This window comes from Mobula birostris, chromosome 3 (assembly GCF_030028105.1).
Source record: "Mobula birostris isolate sMobBir1 chromosome 3, sMobBir1.hap1, whole genome shotgun sequence".
NCBI lineage: Eukaryota > Metazoa > Chordata > Chondrichthyes > Myliobatiformes > Myliobatidae > Mobula > Mobula birostris.
In genome coordinates this window covers 171,374,193-171,396,325 of record NC_092372.1, presented here as the reverse complement: position 1 = coordinate 171,396,325, position 22,133 = coordinate 171,374,193, and the positions used below count along the sequence as shown (strand labels likewise).

The 22,133-nt window shown below is 40.5% G+C and overlaps 1 protein-coding gene across 3 annotated transcripts in view; it reads right to left on the bottom strand.

Annotated features, from left to right (window-relative positions):
* ctnnal1 (catenin (cadherin-associated protein), alpha-like 1) overlaps positions 1–22,133 on the bottom strand; it is a 325,158-nt gene that overhangs the window by 73,245 nt on the left and 229,780 nt on the right. For all 3 annotated transcript variants that reach the window (XM_072253686.1, XM_072253683.1, XM_072253684.1), the window contains one exon: positions 15,346–15,435. In XM_072253686.1, the coding sequence (XP_072109787.1) occupies positions 15,346–15,435 (90 nt within the window). The remainder of the gene's footprint in view (positions 1–15,345; positions 15,436–22,133) is intronic.

Sequence of the window (22,133 nt, the reverse complement as noted above, 5' to 3'; positions counted from 1 at the left end):
CATCTTTCCAGAAGAACAGGATCTGAGGTAATTGGAGAAATTACTTTTCTAATGATTGGCAACTTTTAATTAACTTTTTTTTAGGTTAATGGGGTAAATTAGATTGTTTTTTTTAAACCTCCTTCAGTATAGATGAATAGGATTATCGTAGGTGGGAAAATGTCAGCATGTATGTAATGGGCTGAAGGGCTATTCCTGTGCTATATGATTTAATAACCCTGTGGGCTAATGGGAGTGAAGATAGATCAACCCAAGGTTTATATTTATATTACATTCTTTGGGGCTGTTTAATGTGGGCGCCATGGGACCGTAGCAGAACAACATTATTACACCTCAAAGGCCACAGAGTTTGGAATTAGACTCCAGTGTCCGAAGAAGTTTTATATGTCTCCCACAGTCCAAAGACGTATCAGTTAATAGGTTAAATGGTCATTGTAAACTGTCCTGTGATTAGGCTAGGTTTAAATCGATGGCTTGCTGGGTGGTGTGGCTCATTGGCATGGAAGAGCCTGTTCTACGCTGTATCTCCAAATAAATAAATATTCCAAGTCACTTCGTAGCTTCAGTATTTACACTTGTAATGCAGCCAATTTGTACACAGCTTGCTTCCACAAACAATGTCATAATAGCCATATGAGTTGCATTTTCTTGATGAAATTTCAGATTCTTGGTTGACTTAAATCCAAAGCACACAGCATAGCATCTCTTTCAAAAAATGCACTTCTAATCATGTAACATTCCCTCTGCATTGCAATGGGCAGTCATTCCAAATTTTATCCTCAAAATCACACCCTTCCTGCATTGGACATCAGCTAGGCTACTTGTAAGGAACTTGGATGGTCTTGTGTTGCCTCATTTTGATAATGGCTGCTGGGGCCATAGCGAGAAAAGAATACAACTTCACAAGGAATGAAGTGTAGCAGAATAAGGATGGAAGTAAAAGCAAAATAAATCAAGAACAAGATTGACAACAGCTGAAAAGATAATGGAACCTAGGAAAGGATTTCACATTATCAACAGTGGAGCCTTGTCTGAATTAGTGTTATAAACTGCAGAGCCAGCAATAGTGAACTACAGTTTGAAATACGTTTTGAAGCAATTATTCGGATACTAAATGATAAGAGAGACTAGAACCAACTGAAAATTTGAGTGTAGTACGATAAATGTAAGTTAACTCCTTCACAACATAAACTCAAACGCAAAAGATAGATTGCATGCTATTTGCTTGAAATTTTTATGAATATGACTGTTAACTAAACAGCACAGTTTTTTAGTGAACTCTGTGGCTTAACTTAGATCTAGAAAAGGATACTAAGAAGGAACTTAGACATCAATTTAACAAATCTCGATTTTACAAACACCATATTAGATACAGATGATCAAGCAACAAAGCTGCGAATTTATAGCTTCTTAGCAGAGCTCAGAACCATTCATGTTGGAAACATAAGGCTAGAATCCTCAGCAGGGAAAACACAATGAATATTATAGTGTGATTAATACCCCTTAGGAATATTGCTCTGGTAAGTCCTTTGTTGACGGAGTGAAAATCTGCTGCAAAGACTCCAGAACTCATTCATGAATCTTCTTGAACTCTGAAGTTTAGTCGGGGGGGGGGGGGCAGGGGGTGAAATCATACATCATGTACAAGATCCTATAGTTGGTACCAAAAATATCTTTCTTCAGTCTAAATCACCTTCTGCTCAAGATTATCTTCTCTGGATTATTGAATTTTCTATCAACTCTCACAATAATTTCACTTCTCCAGTTTAAGAGTCTCAGTATCAGCTGGAGAATTATTTCTGCCATGTCTGAGATGGTGATGGCTCAATATCTCCTAAAAACTGAGTTTTGGAAGTCACTTAAGAGATATTTAGATTCAGCTAGAACTAAAGTTCTCCAAAATAAGATTCTAAATGTTTCCAACAGTACAGCATCGTGATCTTGGAATCAGTAAGAAAACCCTCCATTTGTGGACTGTCCATGATTATACTAAAACAAGTGACAACTCCTAGTCAATAACTGCACAATCTTTTGTGGTGAATATGACAGTATAATAATGAGAATGAAGATAATTCATAGGAGCATAACAGGAGCAGGAGCAGGCCCTTCAAGCCTGACCCACCATTCAGTAAGATCATGGTTGATCTGGCTGTGGACTCTGCTCCACCTACCTGTCTTTTCCCCATAACCCTCAATTCCCCTGCTCTGCAAAAATCTATCATAAATATATCCAACCCATTTCCTTCACTTAGCATCTCTAAGTAGCAATTTATTTCCTAAAAGGATTTTACTTTCTCATGAATTAAAATGTATGTGCTTTAGATAAGTGAGTGTTTGTCTCAGTGAGAGGAAGTCTATTCATAACCAGGTTTCTACACAACAGGCAAGTGTTGACCCTCAATGAAAATTCAAGTGTAAAGCAAATCAGCCATCTCTTTTCATTTTGTTGTTTCTTCCTAATTTTGCACTAATGACTTTTGTATATTTATTTCAACAAGTCCCTTTCATTACTTCACATTTTCTAAAGGCTTATACTGAAGCCAAACATGTATATCAGACCATTTATTTGTTTCTGACAACTAAAATAAAGCATTTCAGTGTTTTGTAATCTACCACTCTAATTTTATTTATCAAATTACCCTGGATTATACATACTTTTTTTTTGTTTATTCACTCACATTATTTGGACAATACTAGCAAGGCTGTGATTTACTACCCATCTCCAAACTATATTATACAGTCTAATATTACTTTACACTCCTCAGTATTAAGATTTAGTGATTTCCTAATATTAGCATGTTGTTTTCAAAGTTCAAGGTTCTAAGTAAATTTTATTATCGATGTATATATATGTCACCATATACAACCCTGAGATTCTTTTTCTTATGGGCATATCCAGCAAATCTATAGAATAGTAGTTATAATAGGTTCAGTGAAAGATCAACCAGAGTGATGAAGACAACAAACTCTGCAAATCCAGATATAACTAAATAGCAATAAATAGCGGGAACATGAGATAATGAGATAAAGAGTCTTTAAAGTGAGATCATTGGTTATAGGAACATTTCAATAATGAACCAAGTGAGGGTAGTTACCTTGGTTGAGGGGTAGTAACTGTTCTTGAACCTGGTGGTGTGAGTCCTGAAGCGCCTGTACCTTCAGGCAGCAGGGAGAAGAGGGCATGACCTGGTAGGTAGGGATCCCTGATGACGGATGCTGCTTTCCAATGACAGCATTTCATGTAGATGGGCTCAATAGTTGGGAAGGCTTTACCTGTGATGTACTGGACTGAATCCACTACCTTTTGTAGGATTTTACGTTCAAAGGCATTGGTGTTTCCATACCAGGCCAGTCAATATATTCACCACATAATCTAAATTATCTTTGCAATATCTTTTTTTTAAATATATTTTAATTTTAAAAATATTTTAGGAATGGTAAGAATTCAGCCTGACAAGGCTTTCCCATCCCGCTAACCCTTCAGCTCATTCTAGAATCAAAATGACATCAAAACAAAGTCACAGCCTCAATTTCCTTTTATTACAACTCTGTAACATTGACGAATTCTACTAGACCCCAAAGATCAGTTATAACTATCATGAACAGCAGAGGTCCTGGTAACAAACTGTAAAATACCCATCTGGTAACATCCCATCAACTTCAGATATCAGCAACTACACTTGGAACAATTTATCAGCTTACAGACTTCACTGTTGTTCTTCAAGTTTCTTGAACTTCTCAGAGAAATAGAGAGACATTTTCCAGACCCAGAGATTTTTTTCTTTCCCCCTTTTCTTCACCTTCCTCGAGTTAATTATGTAACGAGTTTGGGAATGGTATGCACTAGGTTGAGAAAGCATTCCTGGAGCTGATACTGTTTTCTTACCTCACAGAGGCAGAAATATTCCTGTCCATTCTGTCTATGACCCCAGGTTGAACAATCCCATCCTTAGTCCTTAACTGTCAGAAACTTTGACTGGCTGCCCACCTGCTGACTGATCTCAGAGGTATAGGCTTTATCATGTCTTTCAGTCAACATAAAAAAATTCCTCAGCAGAGATCAAAAATATTTTCCAACATAATGTTGGCAGAAGACTTTCTGAACAAACTAGACAAACTAATAAATCAATTTAAACCCAAACAACAGGAATTCTGCAGATGCTGGAAATTCAAGCAACACACATCAAAGTTGCTGGTGAACTCAGCAGGCCAGGCAGCATCTCTAGGAAGAGGTGCAGTCAACGTTTCAGGCCGAGACCCTTCGTCAGGACTAACTGAAGGAAGAGTGAGTAAGGGATTTGAAAGTGGGAGGGGGAGGGGGAGATCACAACAGCAGCACATAAAGACCCTGCCTGGAGTTCAAGGCTGGAATCTTGAGAGCTGGGATCAGAGGCGTGAGGGGGGAGGCTGGGGGTGTCAATGGAGAGGGGAGGGTTGGGGTGAGAGGAAGATGGAGCCTCATCTCAGGATGAGGCTTTTCATTCTAGGACGAGGGAGATGTCTTCCTTTTTTAAAGAAAGGGGCTTCCCTTCCTCCACTATCAACTCTGCTCTTAAACGCATCTCCCCCATTTCACGTACATCTGCTCTCACTCCATCCTCTCGCCAACCCACTAGGAATAGGGTTCCCCTGGTCCTCACCTACCACCCCACCAGCCTCCGGGTCCAACATATTATTCTCCGTAACTTCCGCCACCTCCAACGGGATCCCACCACTAAGCACATCTTTCCCTCCCCCCCTCTCTGCATTCCACAGGGATCGCTCCCTACACAACTCCCTTGTCCATTTGTCCCCCCCATCCCTCCCCACTGATCTCCCTCCTGGCACTTATCCGTGTAAGCGGAACAAGTGCTACACATGCCCTTACACTTCCTCCCTTACCACCATTCAGGGCCCCAAACAGTCCTTCCAGGTGAGGCAACACTTCACCTGTGAGTCGACTGGGGTGATATACTGCGTCCGGTGCTCCCGATGTGGCCTTTTATATATTGGCGAGACCCGACGCAGACTGGGAGACCGCTTTGCTGAACATCTACGCTCTGTCTGCCAGAGAAAGCAGGATCTCCCAGTGGCCACACATTTTAATTCCACATCCCATTCCCATTCTGACATGTCCATCCACGGCCTCCTCTACTGTAAAGATGAAGCCACACTCAGGTTGGAGGAACAACACCTTATATTCCGTCTGGGTAGCCTCCAACCTGATGGCATGAACATCGACTTCTCTAACTTCTGCTAAGGCCCCACCTCCCCCTCGTATCCCCTCTGTTACTCATTTTTATGCACACATTCTTTCTCTCTCTCTCCTTTTTCTCCCTCTGTCCCTCTGAATATACCTCTTGCCCATCCTCTGGGTCCCCCCCCCCCCTTGTCTTTCTTCCCGGACCTCCTGTCCCATGATCCTCTCGTATCCCCTTTTGCCAATCACCTGTTCAGCTCTTGGCTCCATCCCTCCCCCTCCTGTCTTCTCCTATCATTTTGGATCTCCCCCTCCCCTTCCAACTTTCAAATACCTTACTCACTCTTCCTTCAGTTAGTCCTGACGAAGGGTCTCGGCCTGAAACGTCGACTGCACCTCTTCCTACAGATGCTGCCTGGCCTGCTGCATTCACCAGCAACTTTGATGTGTGTTGCTTTAATAAATCAATTATTTAGTTACTGTGGAGAAGCTAATGCTGATTACCATATCAACCATTGCTTGTCATGATGCCTTTTCCCCTGAAAGAAAGTGGACTGCTTCTTAAAACACAGATCTTAGAAGTACACTATTTCCATTTCATTTCTGAGTAAAGCAGTTAATATCACTTATTGTACTTTGCTTGATTCTCATTTCCAAATGGATTTGAACACTTTTTAGGTAATCTTTCATTTACTTTCATTGAATCAACATACATTCAGGAAACTCTGCTCTCACAAGTCTGCCCTCCACCCCATCAAAGATAGGGTTCCTCTGGTTCTCACCTACCACCCCACCAGTGTCTGCGTCCAGCACATAATTTTCCGGAACTTCCACCATCTCCAATGGGATCCCACCACCAAGCAGATCTTTTCACACCGCCCCCCGCAACTTTCTGCTTTCCGCACCTATGTGACCCCCTTGTCCATTAATCCCTCCCCACTGAACTCTATCCTGGCACTTATCCTCGCAAGCAGAACAACTGCTACATCTGCCCCTATACCTCCTCCCTCACTACTATTCAAGGCCCCAAACAGTCCTTCCAGGTGAGGTGACACTTCACCTGTGAGCCTGTTGGGTTATATACTGTGTTCGATGCTCCCTGTGTGGCCTCCTTTATATTGGTGAGGCCCGACGTAGATTGGGAGACTGCTTCGCTGAGCACCTACACTCCATCTGCCAGAAAAAGCTGGATCTCCCTCCCAGTGGCCACCCATTTTAATTCCACTTCCCATTTCGACATGTCAGTCCATGGCCTCCTCTACTGTCACAGAGGCCACATACAGGCTGGAGGACCGATACCTTATATTCCGTCTGGGTAGCCTCCAATTTGATGGCATAAACATCGATTTCTCAAACTTCTGGTAATGCACCCCCTCACCATTCCCCATCCCCTTTTCCCTCTCTCACCTTATCTCCTTGCCTGCCCATCACTTCTCTCTGGTGCTCCTCCTCCTTTTCTTTCTTCCATAACCTTCTGTCCTCAGCTATCAGACTCCCCCTTCTCCAGCCTTTCACCAATCAACTTCCCAGCACTTTACTTCACCCTTTCCCCCTCATGGTTTCACCTATCACATTGTGTTTTGTTCTCCCCTACTCCCGCCTTCTAACTCTCACTCCTCATCTTTTTTCACCAGTCCTGATGAAAGGTCTCGGCCCAAAACGTTGACTGTATTCTTTTCCACAGATGCTGCCTGGCCTGCTGAGTTCCTCCAGCATTTTGTGTGTGTTGCATAGATTTCCAGCATCTGCAGATTTTCTTCTGTTCATGATTTTACATTCAGGAAAGGTATATTCTTTCCAAATAACTAATTTCTTTGGCCATTGAGGTCTCGTTCTTAACCACTATCACCTATACCCATGTTGCATTTAATTAATTTCCATCTTCACAGATAACTGTCAAAATTCACTCAATTTCATGTAGTTTTTAGCCTCCTGCAAAACTTGACAACTTTATTTTCTAATTTTTAATGCCAAAGCTTTTAAATTTCTTGCTCAAACTGGGTCACCACAAATGAAGAGCATAATTCTACTACCATATTACAATTTACATTTCAAATAATTTAGATCTATATTACAGAATTTACATTTCAAAAGCATACTAGAGGAACCATAAATTTATGCAGAACAATTTAACATGTGCATCATCTTCAATGAGAGTAAATCAGATTGACCCCTGGGGCTCCAGGAAGTAATTGTGAACAGATTGCAATTTCAAGATGATCCTGCAATCAGTATGAGAACATGGGAGTGAGGTTGTGGTCCAACCTGGCCTCACAGTGAGTGGCAAAACTAGTTCCCTGCCACAACTAAGTCTGTACGAGGTGGATTTAAGGGACTGGAGATGAGAACCCTATCAGAAACACTCCCTCGGGATGAAAATTTAAGACTAGAGAGATACTCCAACGGAAGCATGGTTGAAGAGAAATGCAACTGCAGGTATGTTAAGCTGGATGAAGAACGAAGTTGGATAATCGGAAAAATGGGACATCAGAAGGGCAGATTTAAGTGAGTGAGGGAAGCTTCCACCCTTACTCCTGCTAGCAGGAGGAACACAGAGGGAATAGAAGCTCAGGTGGAAGACTGAATCAAGGATGTCAAAACAGACAGACCTATCTCATTGAAATGATGAGAAGAATAAAACAACATGGGGATCACAAGGTCTTCAGTTATTGTGAAATTGGAGAAGGGAATTTATGTGGAATCAGAGATGAAGAGATGGAGATGCAATGGGAGTTGGAGTTGAGAAAACAGAAAGCATATAGTGCCACTCATTGTAGCTGGTGATAAAGTAAATAAGTGAGAATATCTTGCCTTGAGATACGGAGAAAAGAACTGAGTGAAAATGATAGTCTCTACTAGGTGGAGAGCCTTTGTCTGGGGAAGGTGTTCAATCAAGGTCATAACAACAATGAAACCACTCTAACTAAATTAATGGGTGACAAAGGCCTTGTCAACAAATGAAATGGAACTCCATCGAATGACACAGTTGGTAGTTGATCTAATAGAATCCACTGGTTGGCACAAATTGGGTTAAAATAGACAAGGGTGAGATTAGCACGATTAAACCATTGTTGGCAATCTGACTGAGAAGGTGAGCCATTTGTGGTGTTGATGCTGCTAATGCTGCTAATAAACTATTCAGATGCCAAGAGCAAGATCGATCAAAGTGTTCAAGGTCGGGGGAACACGATCATTGAGTTCAGGTGGAGGAAATTGGAGGTCATGAAAGTCCTCATCAGGGACCAGTGCTGCAGGGGGTCAGCAACTTTAATTTCCTCAGTATTATTATTTCAAAAGACCTGTCCTGGGCTCAGAACATAAATGCAATTACGGAGAAAGCACTGCAACACCTCTACTTCCTTAGAAGATTGTGAAGATCAGCTTGACATTTAAAACCTTGGCAAACTTCTATAGAAACATAGAAAATAGGTGCGGGAGTAGGCCATTCAGCCCTTCGAGCCTGCACAGCCATTCAGTATGATCATGGCTGATCATCCAACTCAGAACCCTGTACCAGCCTTCCCTCCATACCCCCTGATCCCATTAGCCACAAGGGCCATATCTAACTCCCTCTTAAATATAGCCAATGAACTGGCCTCAACTGTTTCCTGTGGCAGAGAATTCCACAGATTCACCACTCTCTGTGTGAAGAAGTTTTTCCTCCTCTCGGTCCTAAAAGGCTTCCACTTTATCCTCAAGCTGTGACCCCTTGTTCTGGACTTCCCCAACATCGGGAACAACCTTCCTGCATCTAGCCTGTCCAATCCCTTTAGGATTTTATACATTTCAATAAGATCCCCCCTCAATCTTCTAAATTCCAATGAGTATAAGCCTAGTTGATCCAGTCTTTCATCATATGAAAGTCCTGCCATCCCAGGAATCAATCTGGTGAACCTTCTTTGTACTCCCTCTATGGCAAGCGTGTCTTTCCTCAGATTAGGGGACCAAAACTGCACACAATACTCCAGGTGTAGTCTCACCAAGGCCTCGTACAACTGCAGTAGTACCTCCCTGCTCCTGTACTCGAATCCTCTTGCTATGAATGCCAGCATACCATTCGCCTTTTTCACCGCCTGCTGTACCTGCATGCCCACTTTCAATGACTGGTGTATAATGATACCCAGGTCTCATTGCACCTCCCCTTTTCCTAATCGGCCACTATTCAGATAATAATCTGTTTTCCTGTTTTTGCCACCAAAATGGATAACCTCACATTTATCCACATTCAATTGCATCTGCCATGAACTTGCCCACTTCACCTAACCTATCCAAGTCACCCTGCATCCTCCTCACAGCTAACACTGCCCTCCAGCTTCGTGTCATCCGCAAACTTGGAGATGCTGTATTTAATTCCCTCATCTAAGTCATTAATATATATTGTAAACAACTGGGGTCGCAGCACTGAGCCTTGCGGTACCCACTAGTCACTGCCTGCCATTCTGAAAAGGTCCCGTTTATTCCCACTCTTTGCTTCCTGTCTGCCAACCAATTCTCTATCCACATCAATACCATACCCCCAATAACGTGTGCTTTAAGTTGGCACACTAATCTCCCGTGTGGGACCTTGTCAAAAGCCTTTTGAAAATCCAAATATACCACATCCACTGGTCCTCCCCTATCCATCTACTAGTTACATCCTCAAAAAATTCTGTGAGATTCGTCAGACATGATTTTCCTTTCACAAATCCATGCTGACTTTGTCCGATGATTTCACCGCTTTCCAAATGTGCTGTTATCACATCTTTGATTACTGACTCTAGCATTTTCCCCACCACTGATGTCAGGTTTACGGGTCTATAATTCCCCGGTTTGCCTCTCCCTCCTTTTTTAAAAACGGGGTTACATTAGCCACCCTCCAATCCTCAGGAACTAGTCCAGAATCTAAAGCATTTTGAAAAATTATCACTAATGCATCTACTATTTCTTGGGCTACTTCCTTAAGCACTCTGGGATGCAGACCATCTGGCCCTGGGGATTTATCTGCCTTTAATCCCTTCAATTTACCTAACACCACTTCCCTACCAACATGTATTTCCCTCAGTTCCTCCATCTCACTGGACCCTCTGTCCCCTACTATTTCCAGAAGATTATTTATGTCCTCCTTAGTGAAGACAGAACCAAAGTAGTTATTCAATTGGTCTGCCATGTCCTTGCTCCCCATAATCAATTCATCTGTTTCTGTCTGTAGGGGACCTACATTTGTCTTAACCACTCTTTTTCTTTTTACATATCTATAAAAGCTTTTACAGTCAGTTTTTATGTTCCCGGCCAGTTTTCTCTCATAATCTTTTTTCCCTTTCCTAATTAAGCCCTTTGTCCTCCTCTGCTGGACTCTGAATTTCTCCCAGTCCTCAGGTGTGCTGCTTTTTCTGGCTAATTTGTAGGTTTCTTCTTTGGAATTGATACTATCCCTAATTTCCCTGTCAGCCACGGATGCACTACCTTCCCTGGTTTATTCTTTTGCCAAACTGGGATGAACAATTGTTGTAGTTCATCCATGCAATTTTTAAATGCTTGCCATTGCATATCCACTGTCAACCCTTTAAGTATCATTTAAGTCTATCTTAGCTAATTCACGTCTCATACCTTCGAAGTTACCCTTCTTTAAGTTCAGAACCTTTGTTTCTGAATTAACTATGTCACTCTCCATCTTAATGAAGAATTCCACCATATTATGGTCACTCTTACCCAAGGGGCCTCGCATGACAAGATTGCTAACTAACCCTTCCTCATTGCTCAATACCCAGTCTAGAATGGCCTGCTGTCTAGTTGGTTCCTCGACATGTTGGTTCAGAAAACCATCCTGCATACGTTCCAAGAAATCCTCTTCCTCAGCACCCTTACCAATTTGGTTCACCCAATCTATATGTAGATTGAAGTCACCCATTATAACTGCTGTTCCTTTATTGCATGCATTTCTAATTTCCTGCTTAATGCCATCCCCAACCTCACTACTACTGTTAGGTGGCCTGTACACAACTCCCACCAGTGTTTTCTGCCCCTTAGTGTTATGCAGTTCTACCCATATCGATTCCACATCCTCCTGGCTAACGTCCTTCCTTTCTATTGCATTAATCTCCTCTCTAACCAGCAATGCCACCCCACCTCCTTTTCTTTCATGTCTATCCCTCCTGAATACTGAATATCCCTGAATGTTGAGCTCCCATCCTTGGTCACCCTGGAGCCATGTCTCTGTGATCCCAACTATATCATATTCATTAATATCTATCTGCACATTCAATTCATCCACCTTGTTACGAATGCTCCTTGTATTGACACACAAAGCCTTCAGGCTTGCTTTTACAACACTCTTAGCCCTTATACAATTATGTTGAAAAGTGGCCCTTTTTGATTTTTGCCCTGGATTTGCCAGCCTGCCACTTTTACTTTTCACCTTACTACTTTTTGCTTCTACCCTCATTTTACACCCCTCTGTCTCTCTGTACTTGTTCCCATCCCCCTGCCACATTAGTTTAAATCCTCCTGAACAACAGTAGCAAACGCTCCCCCAGGACATTGGTTCCAGTCCAGCCCAGGTGCAGACTGTCCTGTTTGTACCGGTCCCACCTCCTCCAGAACTGGTTCCAATGCCCCAGAAATTTGAATCCCTCCCCCTTGCACCATTTTTCAAGCCACGTATTCATCTGAAATATCCTCCTATTTCTACTCTGACTAGCACGTGGCATGTGACATGGATAATTCCAGGGCATGCTGATATCAAGAATTAGGAGGTGATGGCTCTCTTAAAGTGTATTAAGTTGTAGAGGACCCTAAGGCCTGATAGGATCTTCCCCAGCTCAATGCTGGATGCATATGTACAGACAAGAACATGAGTATTACAGACTATTAACACATGAGATTTTGCTGAAAATTTTGAGCAACACACACAAAATGCTGGACGAACTCAGCAAGTCAGGTAGCATCTATAGAGGGGAATAACAGTTGATGTTTTGGGCCAAGACCCTTCATCAGGATTGGAAAGGAAGTGGACAGAAGCTGGAATGAGAAGGTGAGGGGGGAATCATGTGCAGGAAAATAGTAACAGTAAAATTTGACATCATAATCTATTTTCAACGTAGGCTTTGCAACATCAAAATTATAAGGTTATTGAAATCGCGGCAGTGAAAAGGAAGAGAGGAGACTATAGAAGGGAACGCTGAGTTTCTGCAGTGAGATATACTTGCTGAAGTCAGATTGGATTTGCAAAGGGGTGTTAAGACTAGTTTAAGTCTGGAGGCAGATAATGGCAAAGTCTAATTAAAATTTAAAAATGGCAAAAATGATAGAGAAATTTCCATGGAATCAGTACTCCAAGAGAAACTGTAATCATCTATAAAGCAAAAAGCAGCAAAACAAAGGTTTAATTGAAGGGTTCCATAAGATCCCTAAAGCTGAGACGTTCTAGCCACAAAGGAAGGGGTTTCAATGGACAAAATATTAGTGGCTACAGAAAGGCTGAGCAGGACACAGTAGAAAACACCAATACTGTATCAATCATATTTAGATAGCCATTTGATTTGGGCTATTTCATTGTTCGGGAAAAAAGTATTAAAATTACTGGGTATATTCAGAACTGAAAATGAGTGATTGTGGAGCTAACATGCTCCATTTTGAGTTGGTGTCCCAGCAGTACAAATAAGGAAATTATTATCAGTCATTAAATCTTAGCTCCAACATGGATCTGTGTATGAACTTATGAGTTAGCAGTATCCCCTTCTGGCTACCTGGATTTAAGAGGCAATGAGATGTTCAAGGATGTTGGGAACATAACAGAAAGTTGTGGGTAGGGATACTGCATGCAAGGATATAGGAGACAATGGTTATGGTACAGGAATAATACTTTCAAAAATAAATGTACAGATCCAAAGACCAAGGAACCTTACACAATCTCAAATGGATAATGGATATAAGCAGTTAGATGAAAATATTTTTATGGTAGCAGGAAGGACGTTTTGCAAACAAAATGAATTCATTGCAATTATGTGTGAATGACAGAAAAATAGCTGGCGACATTTGTATGTTTGTGCCAGGACACAGGGAGACCTTGAGTACTGTAGCTAAGAAGAATTCCAAAAGAGTGTTTCAACAAATGATCTTTGTGGCAAGTTGCCCTTAACGAGATGTTCACTGGAAGATTTTCTAATGTGTTTGTGGGCTTCTGAATTGGCTGCAGTGATGGCGCATTTTCGTGAACTTCAATTCTGAATGTAATTTGCTTATTTTTATTGTTTGCACAATTTTTATTTTTCTCTCTGGCCATCAGGTGTTTGACAGTCTTCTTTTAATGGGTTCTATTGGGCTTCTTTGTTTTGTTATTGCTTGTAAGGAGACAAATTTCAAGGTTGTATAAAGGAGACATACTTTGATAATATATGTACTTTGTACTTTATTCTGTTGGGAGCAAGAATGTAAGGGGCTAAGAAAGTAAGGGAAGGGATTAAGGAAATAGAGGAAAGAATTTGCTAGTTACTCTTTGATCTCCATGAGTTGCAGAGTTCTGATAAATGAAAGCAGAGAAAGGAGACACAAGGTTCCGGTAGATCAGGTGATTGATGGCTAAATCTATATCTATTTGTCTGATGTACGGACATTTTTTGGAATAAGACAGTGAACCTCAGGGCAATGTGACAATGAAAAAATTGAAAACAAAGTAAATTCTTTTGATATAAAGATATTAAAAACAAAAGGTGTAGGAGCAACTGAAACATAGAGTTATCATGGCAAATCAATGGCCAGAGGCCAAAGAGCTGAGATTTACAAAATGCAGCTTTTAAGAAATTTCGGGAAAGAGATTCCTCTGACTCTTGCATGGGATGAATGCAGCAGGAAGTGAAAGAGAGATGAAAATGAAGATAAAGATAAGAGCAAAAAGAGGCCATGTAATAAAAAGTCTAAAGGGCTCAGTGCTACAAACAACTGATTCAAATGTTTTTCCAGAAGAGTATATTGGTGACAACTAAGTTTGTACAAAGACTTGTGTGGCAGCTGGACAGACAGACTTGACAACCCATGATGATTTCCTTGTTTATACAGCTGAGACACAAACTGAAGTCAGAGCATGTTAGCTGCTCTATCACTCAACAACACATCCTTATGGTAACCGTAAAGACAAGTGCAACAGTTAAAAGAAAACAAGAGGGCCATTAAAGTACACGAAGCCTCTTCAGTGAGAACAAGAATTGCTTGGAGCTTGATTATGATGCAACATGTCATGAGACAAGGGTAATGAGCGAGATGAAGCAGACCCAGCCGCACCTTTCAGCCCCAAGGATAAATTTACACACAATATTATGCTAAATAATCTATTCACATTTAATGCTAATAACTAAGGAAAGCAGTGCTCTTTCTGAAACTAGGGAATGCCAGCAGCCAATATCCTGCTGAGCTTGAGTCAGAAGGAGGTAAGAGCCCATACAGGCAAAGTTAAACAAATTCCTCAATACAACTATGCAATTACTGTAGAAAGTCTGAAAAGGATATTAATCAGGAGATGGGAAACCCCATATTATAGGGCTTACCTAACAGTAGGACAACTGGGATCGATAGTATTCGTGACAAATTCCTGAAGGTTGTATTTCACAAGAGATGGTGAACTCCAGTAATCAAATAAGACAGTTAGAAGAGGTAGTGTGTATGCAGCATCATGGTGGATATTTCCAGACTGCTTCCTGTTAGATTAGGAGCAACAGGCAGCAATTCCAAATTCAAAATCAGGAGATTACCATTTTCTTTCAAAAAGTTACCAAACCTTTTTTGAATTTCCAGCAACCCAAGTTTTAATTCCATTCTATAGTCAAATAGATCTTCAGCAGGATCATTTTAAAAGATTTCAAACTGCAATAAGAGAAAATATGATTCTTCGGGTTTTTAGTGAATGATCAGCCTATTTATCAACTGGACAGCAATCTGTGCAGTGTTTCAATACATTACCAAGTGAAATGACACATAAACTAGTCACAATTACAGTTCAAAGTCAAAGTTTCCTGCCAAAATAATTCCACATCTCATTAGTCACTTGTTTTATAACTAAAGATCATCAACTTCTTCAGGATCAATCCGCAGCACCAAATAGCTCAATAATAATTTTTTTTTTAAATCAGAAGTAAACAAATAAAGCTGAGGATACCAAGTTGCAAATAGGGTGATTTTGCCCACCGAGTGGTTACCTTTGAGGCTGTAAGAAGCATCATTGTACACTTTTCTAGTACTGCCCTGGCAGCCGCCATCCTCGCTTTCTTCTTTTCATCCTTCAGATCCTGAAAAATAAATCAAATGCAACGTTTACACAACATTACATCAAGTTAGTGGGTTAGATGCAATTTGTGGCATTATGAATGTTGCCATACTTTGAATATTACGGAGGCATACCCATGACAGTGATTGTTAACACAGCATTTATAAAAATGACAAAAAATACCTTTTTATTTATCCCCTTGAAATAAACGATGCTGGAAAAGTCAAGATTTATTTCTCAACCTGACACATAATGGAATGATTATCAGAGACATTTCAGAACAACTAAGATTATCAAAATTGTCATGGGACTGAAGATCACAGTGGCTAAAGATAGAATATTTCCTTTCCTGAAGGCCATTACAATCTTGCAGCAACTCAGTAAATTCATTGTTATCTGTTTTCTAAACAATTCATTTTTTTAGTTTTAATTTGTTTTAAAGCATTATCACAAAATTTGGATTCATATTGACAGAAAAGCTGGATATTTTCAGAAAGTAAGTGAGACTGCATTGGTAGAGAAACAGGATTAAGGTTTCAGCTCAAAGTCATTCATCAGAACTGTGAAAAGTTCAAGTTTAAGTTTATTTCTCATTCAACCAAACATGAATTTAGCCAAGCGAAATAACATTCTTCCTGGCCAAGGTGAAACACACATAGTCAACAGCACGCAGCACACTGCATGTAGCACATATGGTTACGATTTCAAAAAAACATAGTCACAAAGGAAAAACATATAGCCCAAGTCCCTGACTGTCCAGCTTGTTTTTCCACTGGGTGAACAATGGAGGGGAGAGGTTTAAGAAATAGAAAGGGAAGAGTACTGAAAAGATGAAAAAGGTGAAAGTGCAAAGTAACAAAAATATCTTGTGTGGAAATGAGATACAACAATCTTAAATTACCAAAGGAATTAAGGAGTAATACAGGACATAAAATTGCTAGAATGCTGATTATTTGAAGTTACGAAATCTGAAAGTCTGTTATATGTACAGTCACAGATGAGATGGTGTTACATTGAGCTTCTATGGAAGAGTGTAAGAGACAATGGATTAAAGGGATCAAGGTGGGAGTGTGACAGCAATGAATGCAGTTTCAAAATTCCAAGTATAATTTCTCATTTGGCAACAAGAGGATCCAGATCCCATTTTTGGACGGAAATGTTTTGCAATGCAATTGCCCAACATGCATTTGGTTCCTCCAAAATAGAAGCGACCACATTGTATTCACTGAGTTGACGGTACTTATTGGAAGAAGTATATCACTATTTCACATGGAAAGTGGATTTGCAACCCCAGATGATAGAAAAGGTGGTGGTAAGAGGGCAGGCATCTCCTGCAGTTCCACAAGACTGTGCAACAACAGAGGAGGACAGAAGAATGTAATAAATCATCCTGGAAGGTACAGTCCCATTGGAATGCTGAAGGAGAGGGGAACATATGCCTGGTGGTAGCATCCCACCTGAGGTGTTGAAGATAGCAACTGGATGGGAAAATGGTGGAATGAAAAGTGAAGGCAAGAGGAATAATTCTAGGAACTGGTAAAATGCTGTTATGGAATTCAAACTTGGGCCCTCTGCAATTTTAATGAAGGCACCATCAAGGAATCTGAATTACCACATAATCATTACACTACCATTACCATTATTGCACTGTAGAAATAATACATGTGTAGTGCATATATAGGGCATCATGGCCCTTTATTTATTATTGGGCAACAATGCACAAATTCCTTACAGAGCAAACTGCATACCTTGACTTTAGATCACTGTTGTCTATGTTATGCTCATCTCAAAGGGAATATACTGCCCATTGTACTTATGGTAATCATGCAAAGATGCTTCTTTTGTGCAATAAATCACATTTCAGATCCAATGAAGAAATTCACAAGTTTAATAATAGAGCAAAATTATTCAATGTCTGGAATTTTGGTCACAGTCTTGCACAAAGAAGACCCTTGTGTAAATTTAAATATGAAACCTGCATAACTGGATCACTTTCTTAACATATATGTGTGCACATAGAGACATGAACAGACTTAATTATCCCCTTTCTAACATATATAAAGGCATTAAAGACCAATTGTGATTTTCATATTTATGTCCTCACTGAGAAATGGCGGGTAATAAGAAATTTTTAACAGTGTATGAATCTATATTCACCAGATTAACTCAATAGCTGACAGTGAGAGCTGCTTTTTACTATTGTTTTAAACAACTGTAGACAATACCAAACACAAGAAATTCTGCAAATGCTGGAAATCAAGTGGAAGTAAAATCTCAAATAATTTGCATAAAATCATGTATTTAGAACATAAGCTTATCTTAGGCAAATAATGCTTCCAGTAATGCCCCCCCTTACCAATTCCCAATTCTCATTTCCCTCTCTCAATTTATCCCATTACCTGCCCATCACCTCCCTCTGGTGCTCCTCCCCTTTTCCTTTTTTCCATGGTCCTTCTGTTCTCTCCTATCAGATTCTCCCTTCTCTACCCCCTGATCTTTCTCACAATTGACTTCACAGCTCTTTATCACCCATCCCTTCCCCCTCCCGGTTTCACCCATCACCTACTACCTTGCATTTCTCCCTCCCCTCCCCCCATCTTTTTTCCCCAGTCATGATGAAGGGTCTTGACCCGAAATGTGACTGTTTACTCTTTTCCCTAGCTGCTGCCTGGCCTGCTGAGTTCCCACAACATTTTGTGTGTGTTGCTTGGATTTCCAGCATCTGCAGAATTCCTCTTGTTCGTCACACGTATCACTTGATTTTACTTTGAAGAAGGTGACAGCATTCAAGCCCTGCCACAGCAATCAAGCATCCTTCTGTGATTCCAGTTTGGTTCGGAATTGCCGTGTCGTCTGTGAGATAGCTTTCCTGAGGTCATACCCAGACCTCTTGTACTTTTCTTGACTGAATGCCACTGATCTGGCCCTCAGCAGATTGCAGATCTCCTGGTTCATGTTGGGGAAAACTCTAAATGACTTTGTAGGGACACACTTGTGCATGATGGACTTCATAAAGTCCATGGCAACCATGGCATATGCATTCTGTTCCTCTGATGAGTCCGTAAACATAACCCAGTCCACCGACTTGAAGCAGCCCCCCGACTGCTCCTCTGCTTCCTGCAACCACATCTTCAATGTCCTTACATCTGGAGTTTTGCTCTTTCACCTCTGCCTGTATGCAGGTAGGAGGACAACAGGCAGATGTTCAGATATTCCAAAATACTGTCTAGGGATGGAACGGAAGGCATTCGTTGTGGAAGTGTAGTAGTGGTCGAGTGTGTTGGAACTCTACAGCCAGTTGATCAGCAAGTGATATACTGATGATAATTAGGCAGAGAATTCTTCAAGCAAGCTTGATTGAAGTCTCTGGCAATGGGCCTATATGAATAGCCTTGGGGTAAGCTGTTTTTGTTTACTTATCGCGACCCTCAGTACATCGAGTGCTTGCTTAATATCAGCCACTAGTGGTATGTAAACCGCAGTCAGGATCACGGAGAACTCTCTAGGTAAGTAGAACTGACAGCACTCAACATTAGATGTTCTAGAACGGGAGAAGAAGGGTGCAACAAGACCGCTAATTCTGAGCCCAACAAGGAGTTTGTCATGAAACACAGTCTCCGACCTTTTGGCCTCTGAATCAGCAGTCCATCTAGTGGATCGAGAAGCCCTCAAGGCTGACTGCCATATCCAACTTGTCCAAAGTGAGCCATGTCTCCATGAAACAGAGGAAGCATCCCTCATTTCCCTCCGATACACCAGTCTTGTCCTGAGGTCTTTCAGTGACTGTACATTTGCTAACAAGATACTGGGTAGAGGAAGTTATAAACCCTACCGTTTTAGTCTGGCTTGGAGTACTCCCCACTGCCAATCATGGCAATAGCTGAATTTCATTCACTTAAAGGTGCCGTAACTTGATATCTGAGAGTCAAGTCTGCCAAGTCCTTCAGGATACCATAAAATTGATAATTTGTTTAGGAGGTTTAAAAGTACTACGTTCCTTAAAGGGAAATTACAGGCTGAAGGCTGCAGTGGTAGTAGTTTAGAAGAAGTAAATCTAGAAGTTTTGTGAGCTGCCTGCTAAATATCGCCATCAGCATCGTGGCTAAGACTGTCATTTAAGATTGGTGGATTAAGATTCAAAAAGCATTGAAGCACTTGAGTAAATTATAAATCTACATGGTTCTTCACAGTTTTTGAACACCAGCAAAGGAGACTGAAGTTTCAGGTTCTGCTGAAATATCCTTGAGAGCCACTTTATCTTGCTCTCAAGGCAAAAATATTGACCAGTGTGCTTAATGTGATAACGCAAAGGAACTCCTCTTATTCTGTGCCATAAGATATATTTCAAAGCAGATCTAATGAAGAAATTCCAAGTTTGAGTATATCAGAGTTATTTAAAACCTGTAATTTTGATCACAAACTTGCACAAAGAACCCATGTATAATATTTAAACATGAAAGCTGCAGAACTACATCGTCTTCTCAAAATACATGTGCACATGTATGCATATATATTCTTCTGAACAGTGAATGCTGTTAAGCAATGTCAGAGAAGACACATTTTTGTAACATAAAACTATAGACAGATATCAGTTAGCAATTTTAAGATTACAGTATCTATATCTGGATATGCCCTAAAACTGCTGACACACGTGGGTAATGTGCTGCGCAACTGCTGGGCAACCCATCAAAATCTGGGACATCATCATTAGGAACTTGTATATTTGTTTACATTACTGCCAGAATAATGATGTAGACTGACTGCAAAACTGGTAGAACATAAAATCAACTTCCTTTGTACAACACAAGCAATTAAAAAGGGATTATTTTCCCACACAGGATCCAAAGCTGATAAACACATTTGCACAAAGAAATTAATGAATAAACAAGACAAATTTAATAGCAAAAAATATTTATGATGAAGCCAGTCACATTAGAATCACATTCTACAGATTTGCTAAATTACATTGAAGTTAGAGGAAAATTTCAGAACTCTAGCTATTAATCTTCTTCGGGATAATAAGTAAAATTGCGCAAAGTGCATGATTAGAAAAGTTAGGCTTTGAGTGCCAGAATTCATAACAAAAGAAGTTATAGTTCCACCTTCAAACTTTTTTTTCTAAGTTGCAGTTCTCAGCAAGAAATGCCTGAAGGCCACAGCTGAATTGGACACAACCATTTGCACTTGACTTTTTTAATTGGTTAATAAGTGACTAAATTAAATCATACAACATAAAATAAATACATAGAAAATAATTTTCATATTTGAATCATGATTGGATTTTGAAATCAAAGTTCAAAGTAAATTTATTATCATAGTATAAATATGTCACAATATACAACACTAAGATTCATTTTCTTGCAGGCATACTCAATAAATCCAATAACCATAATAGAATCATGAAAGACTGCACCAACTGGGCGTACAGCCAATGTGCAAAAGACAACAAATTGTTCAAATACAAAAAGAAAGAGGAAATAATAACAATAAATAAGCACCAAATATCGAGAACTTGAGACGAGGTGTCCTTAAAAATGAGTCCATAGGTTGTGGGAACATTTCAGTGATGGGGCAGGTGAAGTTGAGTGAAGTTATCTCCTTGGTTCAAGAGTCTGATGGTTGAGGAGTAATAACTGTTCCTAAACCTGGTGGTGCAAGTCCTGAGGCTCCTGTACCTCCTTCCAGATGGGGCAGTGAGATGAGAGCATGACCTAGGTGGTGGAGTTACTTGATAATGAATACTATTTACCTCTAACAACACTCCATGTAGATGTGATCAACGGTGAGGAGGGCTTTACCCATGATGGTCTGGGCTGTATCCACTATGTTTTGTAAGATTTTCCATTCAAGGACATTGAAGTTTCCATACCAGGCTGTGATTCAACGAGTCAAAATACTCTCCACTTTGTCAAAGTTTTAGTTGTCATGACAAAACTTTGTAAACTCTTGAGGAATAGAGGAGCTTTCTTTATAATGGCACAAGTGCTGAGCCCAAGACTGATCCTCTGAAATGATAACACCAAGGTCTGTAAATTTGCTCCCTCCGATCCCTCGTCAAGCAGTGGCTCTTGGACCTCTGGTTTCCTCCTCCTGGTCAACAATCAAGTTCTTGGTGTTGCTGACATTGAGTAAGTGGCTGTTGCTGTGGCACCACTCAGCAAGATTTTCAATCTCCTCCTGTATGCTGATTTTTGTCATCAGCAAACTTGAATTCTAGTCTTTTTTTTAATATTAAAATGAGATTGTTTTGACAAATACATTTCTATTGTCATAAACAGAACAGTGCTGTGCAGAGAACACAGAGGCAGCTCATCCAGCTGTGGTGGGGAGGTGGTGGTGGTGTGGGGTACAGCATACTCCAGCCTCATCCCATCTTCGGAATCATGTCCATAACCCTACAGTTCAAACTCCAAGGACACATGCAAATTTCTATTTAAAGGATTCTGCCCCTATCAAGTTTTAGATAATGAGTTCTAAATCACTATGGGTGAAATTTTTTTTTCCTTACTTTCATCTAAACTCTCAACCAGTTACTTTAAATCACTACTTCCTAGCATCTGATCCTTCTGCTAAGAGAATAAGTCTTTGTATTTACTCTGCCTAGGCCTTCAAGCATCTCACTTATGTGTCCTTGGCCTCCTCTGTTTCAAAGAAAATCATTCTACCTTATACAATCTTTCCTCAGGCTCCAATTTTCCAGTCCTGGCAACATCTTTATAA